A 10,023-nucleotide genomic window follows, 5' to 3' on the forward strand; every position below is an offset into this window, starting at 1 on the left:
GTTATAAGCGCTTCTGAGCACTTTTGGTGGAAAGGGACGCTATAGAAATAAGCATCATTATTATTATTATTGTTATTATCATTATTATTATTATTAAAATGATTGTATTTTTTTATTTAAAAAGACCAATCTGACTTTTGGATTAGTCAATTGATATAAAATGAGAAAACTCTGAAATCAGTTCCTTTCATACAATCAAATAAGTTACAAACTCACATCTAATCATATTCAAACCAAACCATTAGTTTCAATATCATCAGTGGATGTCAAACATATATAATATCATTCAGTTCAGAAAGTCTTCAAATTTACTACATTCACATTCAGTCTGTTTCTAGCCTCCACACTACAATCATACAGATGGTTTATTGCTACTGCTTGGGTCTTGACTAAATGCTTCATACACATTAGCAGCTAGTTGTTTCAACTCCTCCATCATTAAAAGTTCCTGGAAAAGAGAAGCATTCCACATGAGCATCCATCGATAATATATTTTTTTAAGAGTGATTTTAATATCAATATGAATAAGATGCCTTACACTTATCAAACAACTTTTTATATTTTGGTAATAAATTTAAAGCTTCTCATACTCAGTTTTTAAGCTTGATCAGTTAAAATGACCATAAACTTCAAAAACTCTAAAGCCCAAAACTTCATTTGAAGTTCAGTTAGTATCCAGTTCTGCTTAGTATGGGATAAATTCAAATGTGCTGCAGCTCAAAACAATGCAAAAAATGTTAAATTGAAAGACTATAAATAAATAAATAAATCCCTTTATTCATCCCTCAGGGGAAATTTGGAATAACCCAGCATCAGCTGCAGTGCAGCGCTACAAACTGAGCTAGGGCGGGGTGACTTGCTCAAGGCCACACAACGCAGCGGGTATTTGAACTCAGAAGCAAAGACTGTACAGTTGAGCCAAGCTGCCCCCTAAAACATATCAAGAAACAATATTGTATTCTATTCCCTGCTGGAATGAGTCAGCCTGAATGACATGAGCACTCAAAAGTAAATGGACACTTCGGGATTATACACAAATGAGATTTTAAAAGTGAAAGAGAAGTTGTATTCCATTCATTACATATTGACTAAGTAATCTAGCTAGTTTTGTTCACTGAGCAGCTTTAATTTGAAATCTTTTGTGTACAGTTTTTATTTGAAGCCTTTAAATTTCATCACATTTTACAATTTCCCTGCAATTGAGCCATTCAAAGCTTCAGGCGGTCATTCTTTGCTCATTAACAGTATAGGGCCGATACTCAACAAAGTTAGCCACAGAACCATCAAAAAAAAATATCAATAAATATCAGACAAGTGGTGACCAATAAAGTAGAAATAGTAAAGGAACAATAGTAGAAACAGCGTCATGGTGGTGGTGGTAGTAGCAGCAGTAGTAGTGCAAGCAGCAGCAACAGTAGTGGTATTGGTGGTAGTAGTAGCAGTGGTAGTTGTAGTAGAAGTAGAAGCAGTAGCAACATTAGTGGTAGTAGTAGTAGTAGTAGTAGTAGTAGTAGTAGTAGTAGTAGTAGTAGTAGTTGTAGTGGTTATAGTAATAATATCAATAATAATACCAACTAAATACTGCCTGAGTTTTCTGACCTGGATAAAGGCGTTGGGAGCATCTCCACATATTTTGGGTAATAAAGAACTAAGGACAGGAATGAGTTTTGCCGTTGCCAAAGAGAGATCATGAATGCTGGGGATTTAAGAACAAAAATACACATAATAAGTATGATAATTTCAAACATTACCTACATGACATTCATAAATGAGATAATTCAAAAAAATTATAAACTTTATTATATCACATTTATATTCTTATCAAGGAAAAACAAAAGCATCAGAGGAAGTTAAAAATCTCACATCTCCTTCTCTTGGTTTTTGCTGATGCATTACTTACTGACCGTAAAGCTTACCTGAGTTCAGAATGCTCATGCCCAGAGATCTGCTTGAAATGATCTGCTAAACTGTCCATAATACAGCTAAAGCCCCGTTCTATGCTTGCCCTCAGGACTGAATGAAAATCATAACTGAATAAAATAAAAAAATAAATTAAAAATCTAAATCAAAAATGCCAGAAAATATATCACAAGTCGAGATATTTTCATCCTATTTTCAAAGGTGGAATTGAATTGTAAAAATAATTTTAAAATTTAAGATATAATTTCCTCAATGCCATCCTCAAATTTAACAGACAATAAAAATGCAGAGTAGCACATATTCCTCACCTTCAGATATCCATTGTACAAATCTCAATGTCCCAACCAAGATTGGTTGAATTTATCCATGATCAACTTTTGGAAAAATTTGCGACCAACAAGAGTTGTTGACTTGAAGCAGAAGTTCACTTAAAGTGTTGATTTTAAGCATATTCCACAGTATTCTCATTGTGTGGTTTTCACATACGTTTTATTCTAACTCACCGCACTCAGATTAAAATGAGTACCTGGTCAGTAACAGTGCTATATCTGTAGAAAAAACTGCAATAACACCTTACAAGTGTCATTTCTTGTCCTACATGTTAAGTGGTGTGTTAGCTCGGGACTCATTTGAAAGCATTTGAAACAGATGTAGTATATATTGCCCTATATAAAAGCTCAAGAATTTATTTTTTCATCCATTTCATGGATTCCTTAAATCACGAGAAACTGAAAGATGGTCTAACAAGACAGTTTAACCCAGTAATGGAAAACAATAAAAATCGTACCTTTCTAATATATCTCTGGTTTCACTGATTAATTTTTCATACAATTCATCATCTGGGTCAATAGCATTCTGTAAATAAAAAAAAAAGAGGAAATTAAAGTTAGGCAACAATACCATACATCCATAATATGCATAAAATAATTTTAAAAGACCACTTATATAGCAGTGCTGACAACCCTGGCCCACGTAAATGTGTACAATGGAGAGCCAAAATGAGTAAGATTTTGAAAAATATGTACAATACAATTCAGCAAAAAAGATAATTAGCACTAAATCTGATAATGGGCAATTAGACCATGATAGCAATATTATAATCAATATTTAAATGACTCAATAAGCTTACACTTTATAGATGATAAATAGTATCAACTTCGAGATCCATGTATAAATCTGATATGACCCAGCAGGATAATATTATATTGAATTTACTTCATGAACTTCTGGGTCAAGAAACAGATATAGTGTTTAAGGACACAAAAAAAGTGTATGCTTAAATAATAGAAATTTAATTATGAGTACAGTCCTCAGCAAAAAGTGTGCAAATGAATGAAATGTGTAAAAATACGCATCTTTTTTTTACGTAGGCTGATATAGCCCACTTCTAGCCCACAATTTTATGCTCAATGCCAAGTTACTTAATCAGTAAAGCAGCCATCTCTAACACTAAATATACCAACTGACAACATTTTATTTTCCTTTAAATAATGTTTTGGCCAAGTTTTCAGACTGATTGTTACACTGATTCCCATTCCCAAGAAAGTCAAGAAGCTGAAATAACAGCAAAACGGAAGTGATAAATATGATGATGATAATAGTGATGACTACAGTAATGTGAACCACATTGTCAACAAACACTTAAACCAAATAAGCAAAAAACAGAGAGGGAACACTAACTTGTGAATCTGAGACAGCCACTTGTTCACACTTGATGAGGTAAGGATACAAAGAGATTGTAGATTTGTCAACGCCACACTCAATACGTTCTCTGACATGACCAAATATGGACACAATGTTGTCGAGGCCTAACTGTTCTTTCAGTGAAATGCTGGTTTGGGGAAAATAAAGATGGAAAAAAAAAGAAAACAAAAATTATTATGGTAGCTCCGCAGTTTTAAGATTGAAAAGTTATTTTTTATTGTGACAGCACACAAGAATGTCCATTAAAGAAAAGAATGGTAAACTTTATATCAGTGCACAACTTACAAACTATTTGGAGAATGTAGCAAAATACATAAGCATCAATTTATCGACTATTCGTTATCATCAAGATGGCACTGGCAAAGTTTAATTGCTTCGCATGATGCTTATAAATACAACTACAAAAATAGACAAATGGGAATAAGATACTTACTACTAATAAGTTATAAGATAATGGAAAACAATATATTTGAAATAATCAATTTTTTTTTTTTTAAAGGGATAAATTACCCATGCATCTGCCACTTACTTTATAAACAGTAATATATGTAGTAGTTTCTCACCTGAATTAGTTTTATCTATCCTAATAAAGAAACAAATTGACCTATATCAAGCCAATAAAACAAAGAGTTTTCATTATTTCATTGTGCAGCTATGTTAGTTACCAGCTGTGTAATAGAGTCCCCTGGTATTTACAACCTTAATTTTTTAAAAAGACCCTAATTGTAGATCCAAAATTAATCTATTATTAATCCTAGCAGTCCAGGATAAATTAAGAAACTAAGGAGCAGGCACCAGTGTAAGATAAAGATCTGAAAGTGTGTGAAAGGTGCCAGACAAACCATGAAAGAAAAATACAAGAAAAAAACCATCCCAAAAAAATCAGTCTACCTCGACTGGGGATCGAACCCAATTACCTGTGTAACGGTAATCAGAAGGTCTCAGGTTTGATCCCAAGTAGAGGTTGACTGATTTTTTGGGGATGGTTTTTTTCTTGTATTTGTTCTTTCGTGCTTTCTGTGGATAAATAAAACTTTAATTCATAGTGAGAAACTACATATATTTACTGTTTGTAGTGGTGCATGCATTTTGAATTTCTCCCAAAGAGAATATTCACAAAAACTTTTCCCAAGAATGGAATAGTTGGACAAAATGAAAAAAAGAAAGCCAATTTAACAATAGTTAAGATTTTCACCTTCCAAATTCTTTCATAACAGCTAATCTCAGGCCGTGAATGAAATCCAAGAAGCCTGAAATGATAATATTTATATCTTTGGGGATAAAATTCTAAGTTAAAAGAGTATAGAATTTTTATAATAGCAAAATATCAAAAAGTATAGAAGTAAAACTGGTTTTGACACATCTCCCCATCACATAATATTCCCCTCTCTGTGACATCACAAAATGGACATCGTCCTTAAATTCATCTGCTGCCGTTAATCAATTTAATGATAGTGAAAAGTGAAAAAAAAAATGCAAAAAATAACAAGAAAACAAAAATAATGGCATTAAAATTAAATCTTATGCTTTTTACGTGTCATAAAAAGAGGATTTAAAACTTCTCAATTTTAAACTGTAAATTTTATCAAAACCACTCACCTTGTTCAATAAATTCCTTCACAATTGATAAATAACGTTCTTGTACTTTTTGAGGTATTCTAATAATGTTCTCCTTCTCAGTAGTCTGCAAGTGACATGTAATACAAACAAATAAATAAGTAAATAAAGAAGAACTTTTAATTTTTCTTCTTTGGTATTGAGTTCTGCAATGAAATAAAATAAAATAAATGAAAAAAAATAATTAAATAAATAAATAAACTTCCCTTTATTCATCCCCAATGAAAATTTGTCTTTTAGGTCTATTCCAAGGGAAGACTGGAATAACCCAGGCATCAGATCGGTAAAGCTGGAATCTAAGTTAGAAAATTTTCAAACAACTGAAAAAAAATAGTGGGTTGCGGAATGAGACTGACTTTTAAATAACATCCATAATAATAGTTAATTAAGTATTTTAAAATAATCCACAGATATAACTGAAACCACAGAATTCCGCAGATCCTTGGAAAACTTGGATCCCTGAGTAAAGAACAGCAAACTTAGTTAGGGTGAGGTGACTTGTTCAAAGCCACAGTTTGGAGGGAAGTCAAATTAGGCACCTTCTGGGAACAAAAAAAAGAATGCCCTCTGCAGTTTTTCAATAGGTTTTCAATAATTTGCAAGAGTGTCTTGTCACCACTTCTACATTGTTTTGTTTTCTTTATCCAGTGTATTCCGGTCAGTTTTAATTGTTGCACATGAAGTGATTTTTTTAACGTCTGCATTTGTTTTCAATGAAATAAGAATAACAACTGAAGCTGTGATGTCTGATGACCAAGTGAACTGAGATACAATGGCTACATATAGCATGACATATTATGCGATTAATCTCTCATTGAAAGAAGAAACAAAGACTTGTTTTGTAGCCAATAAAACACGGATTTTAATAAAATCATAAACATTAAGAAATAACCAACAAATAAATATACAAAAACATACACTTAACGAATCTATAAAGAATACAAATGTCTTACTCAAAGTGAAGTATCAAATTTCAGAGCTTTTAATGTGTCATGGAGCATTTTCACCTGCATGCTCATATACCTATTTTCCTAACTTCCTGGTTATTAGGCACTTATGCAGAAACCACAGTAGTTTGTAATATTCTCATTTTGGTGTCTGCACTGCTCTACCAATATAGTTGCCATTTTTTCAAATTTGATTGTTGCCACTGCTAATTTTAATTTTGTTTCCGCTGCCTTCTATCCTTGCTCCGAGATACTCCAGTTGTTTAGTCTCATCAACTTCTTAAATAACTTCTCCATTGCACACATTTCCATAATTAGTCTCTATTGTTCTATTGTTTTTCTTTAAAAATCAGACTTAACAAAGTCTTAAAGCCCTATCAATGTTATGGTAGTAGTGAAGTGCTGTGTCAACATCTTATCTTGAGTTCCCTGCAGTCCTTGCATGGTAGTATTCTCAGTCTTGGTATAATATCATACATTTTTAGTTAGCTGCTCTATGTAAGGATTGAAAAGTAATACAAGTACCTTTTTCTTTCTCCTAATGATATCATTTTGTTTTTCCACATCATTGGGGTTCTGCTTACTGTTCATAAAAAAATTGATAAAGCCAACAAGTACAGGATGGAAAAATGATCTTTTTAAGGGTTTGTAACAGTTCATAGTCAAACGCTATTGACTAATCAATGAAACAAGAATAAAGACGGCTTGAAGAAAACAAACTAACCTTTTCATTTGCTGGATGAAGACTTTCAAGATAAAGATATCCTCCCATTATATTCAGCTGTACTCTAAGCATCACAGATAGCATACATGTTCCATAAACTGCAGCAAGGGATCGTGTAACACCTGCAATGTGTAATGAACATTTGACAATAATAAAAAAAAGGAATATACAATAAAATTCAATATTGCTACTGTAATGTGAGAATGTCCACACTGTGTTCGCAACTGGAATCAAAACCACTTCAAACTTTCATGGCGGACATCTGACATTAGTATTTAATTGCTATTCTTGCATTGAGTGTTTTTATTGTCTTGACTCCAAATTATTTTATAAGGGACCCTAAGGTTATTCTTAATCACCCCTACATTAAATCTGAATCGTTTGTGGTGTGGCCTGTCTTGCAACGGCAGCCAAAAGAGCATAAGATAAGTTCAGATTACTGTATTCTGTTGGATAACAAACCCATAACAAACTCCATACCACAACTACTGTAAATCTAAACATGGTATCATTCTTAAACAAACCACTGTTTTACAAAATTACAAAAGAGAGCTTCAAATACTGCATTCTATTTTCAATCAAATAATAATCAAGCAGAAAATTTTAACTTTTTGTCGGTCTATAGAAAATGTAGCATTGTGTGTGTGATAGCTCCAATATCTGACTTTGTAAAGCACTTTGAGGCCTCGGCAAAAATCTCTAAACAAATGAGATGATTATTATTATTATTATTAGTATTATTATTAGTATTAGAAGTAGTAAATCCTTACTCATTATCTTGAGTTCCTCCCAAAGCTCCAGTTTATTTGGAGGGCTGAAAAAAATTTCACAAGAAACAAAATAAATAAATATAGATGATGTGGTGGTTGTTGTAGAATTAGTGGTAGAGATGATGATGTGGTAGTTTGTCGTTGTAGATGTGGTGACAGAGATGATGATCTGGTGGTGGCGGTTGTAGTAGCGGTGGTGGTTGTTGTAGTAATTGTGGTAGAGATGATGATGTGGTGGAGATGTTGTAGTAGTGGTGGTAAAGATGATGATGTGGTGGTGGTTGTTGTAGTAGTGGTAGTACAGATGATGTGGCAGTGGTTGTTGTAGTAATGATGGTGGTAGAGATGATGATGTGGTGATTGTAGTAGTGGTGGTAGAGATAATGATGTGGTAGTGGTTGTTGTAGTAGTAGTGGTAGAAATGTTGATGTGGTGGTGGTGGTTGTTGCAGTAGAGGTGGTAGAGATGATGATGGTATGGTAGTTTTGGTGGTGGGGATCATGATGATGTGGTGGACATGTTTGTCGTAGTGATGATAGAGATGATGATGATGTTGATGCCACAGTAGTTCAAATTTACATAAACGTCTTAATTCCAGGTGGTAATATAATGGTCGATTTTTTCAATTTCTGGGACAAAACGTAAACTTCTGTATTTGCCAGGATTATTTTTTTTTCAAATTTCCAGGGTGGTAGGCATGCCTGTAGTAATGAAAACCTAATGAGCTATTTATAATATCAAGAAAATTACTTTGATTTCAGCATTTCTTTGACAGCATCGACATCCAAATTTTTCATCAGCGTCTCTCTTATGTTGGGTACCATTGACAGAACTGGAATAATAAACCAAATATATCAAAGATGTAATAGTTTGATAAACAGATGATATCAAATCTTGCTTAATAAATGAGTGGAGCTCACAGGAGTCAAATAATATAGTTACAGAAGAATATTCATGAAACATGTAGGGCTATGTTTATTGATGTAAAATATTGCAATCATGATCTAGTACTCTTTATTAGCTTATATATGATAGAGCTGTAATAGTTATGAAAACAATGGCCTTTCCCATCTTTCAAAAATACAGGAAAAACTCATAGAATCCTTTCAATAAAATAAAATCCTTTGGACATTACATTACTGAGTCAATCATGTAATACTGTTCTCCATTATTCGTTAAGAATTTGGAGGATAGAAGTGAAATGTTGAAATTTTAAAAAATAATTAAGGATTATATTCCCTTTTAAATAAAACCTCTGGAAATCTACATAATCATTAAATAGCAGATTTACTTCCATACCTGTCATGTTACATGTTCTCTGATTGCTGTCAAAGTGATGCTGCCGTCTGCAAAATAATGCAAAAGTAAAATGTCCATGAGAACAAAGCGCTTAACTCAAAAGAGTGAAACAAAAAAAAACAAAAAAAAAAAAAAAAAAAAACTATATACACCTTCCCCAGTTTTAAAGTCCTTTCTTATTTAAATTTAAATTTTTTGAATGGATAATTTAATTTCCCGAATAAAATAAAGATCCCATTTGACTTTGACAGAATAGATATCTATTCTACAAATCATTATTTCATTATTTAATTTTTTAAAAAGCAAAGTTAGGATTGAGGTATTCGAATGCCACCATCTAGTTACTCATCATGCCCAATATAGCTTGACATCCATATAAGGAGGAGTATTGGTTTGATCAACCACATTGGGTATTCAGTGTTGTTCATAATGACATAATGTGTTATTTGCTCTGGATTTATGTAGTAACCATTATTCTGAGTAACAAAATTCAGAGGTGTCAGTCCGTTACCATCCATTTGTCAGTCTGTTACCGACACTTTTTCAAAGACTGCAGATTCTAATTTTTGGACAATCTTTTAAATATTGCTAGTGTGGTGTAGAACAGCATCTCATGATTACTATAAAAGAACTTATTTGTTACTGGAAGGTTTAACTTCAGAAAGTTTGATCCATCTACATATGAAAATGAAAAAGATGAATTTTCTGATGTCATTATAAAGTCAAATAAATTCAAGTCAATAAAGATTCCTATTTATCCTTTTGGTATATGGTAAGGGAGGGCATAATACATGTCCATAGAAAATATTAGGTCCATACAATAAATACAGTGCATTTCAGGCCACGAAATGTATGCATTTTTACTCTGATTTGTCAGTCCTTGGAATTTCCCAAATAGCCTTATAGAGATAGAGATACAAATAAATCACTACTAGATGAGTCAAATAAGATACAAAATAAAATAGGTAGTCCGGTTTGTTTTTGTTTACTACATCAACATCCTCCTGCGCAATAATGAAACTTTCAAAAGACTATCTGGAGG

At 32.6% G+C, this 10,023-nt stretch overlaps 1 protein-coding gene across 1 annotated transcript in view; it reads right to left on the minus strand.

The window, feature by feature from the left end:
* Positions 1-221: 221 nt before the first annotated feature.
* Positions 222-10,023, minus strand: part of LOC144963119 (peroxisomal biogenesis factor 3-like) — a gene marked incomplete in the record, with an annotated part of 15,078 nt that continues 5,276 nt past the window's right edge. Inside the window, 11 exon segments of the mRNA XM_078896778.1 lie at positions 222-448; positions 1,600-1,696; positions 1,917-2,030; positions 2,708-2,775; positions 3,601-3,751; positions 4,820-4,874; positions 5,224-5,308; positions 6,913-7,034; positions 7,683-7,726; positions 8,433-8,514; positions 8,982-9,028. Of these exon segments, the coding sequence (XP_078752904.1) occupies positions 353-448; positions 1,600-1,696; positions 1,917-2,030; positions 2,708-2,775; positions 3,601-3,751; positions 4,820-4,874; positions 5,224-5,308; positions 6,913-7,034; positions 7,683-7,726; positions 8,433-8,514; positions 8,982-9,028 (961 nt within the window).

Source organism: Berghia stephanieae, chromosome 1 (assembly GCF_034508935.2).
Source record: "Berghia stephanieae isolate SIO BIC M18660-M18661 chromosome 1, UCSD_Bste_1.3, whole genome shotgun sequence".
Taxonomy (NCBI): Eukaryota; Metazoa; Mollusca; class Gastropoda; order Nudibranchia; family Aeolidiidae; genus Berghia; species Berghia stephanieae.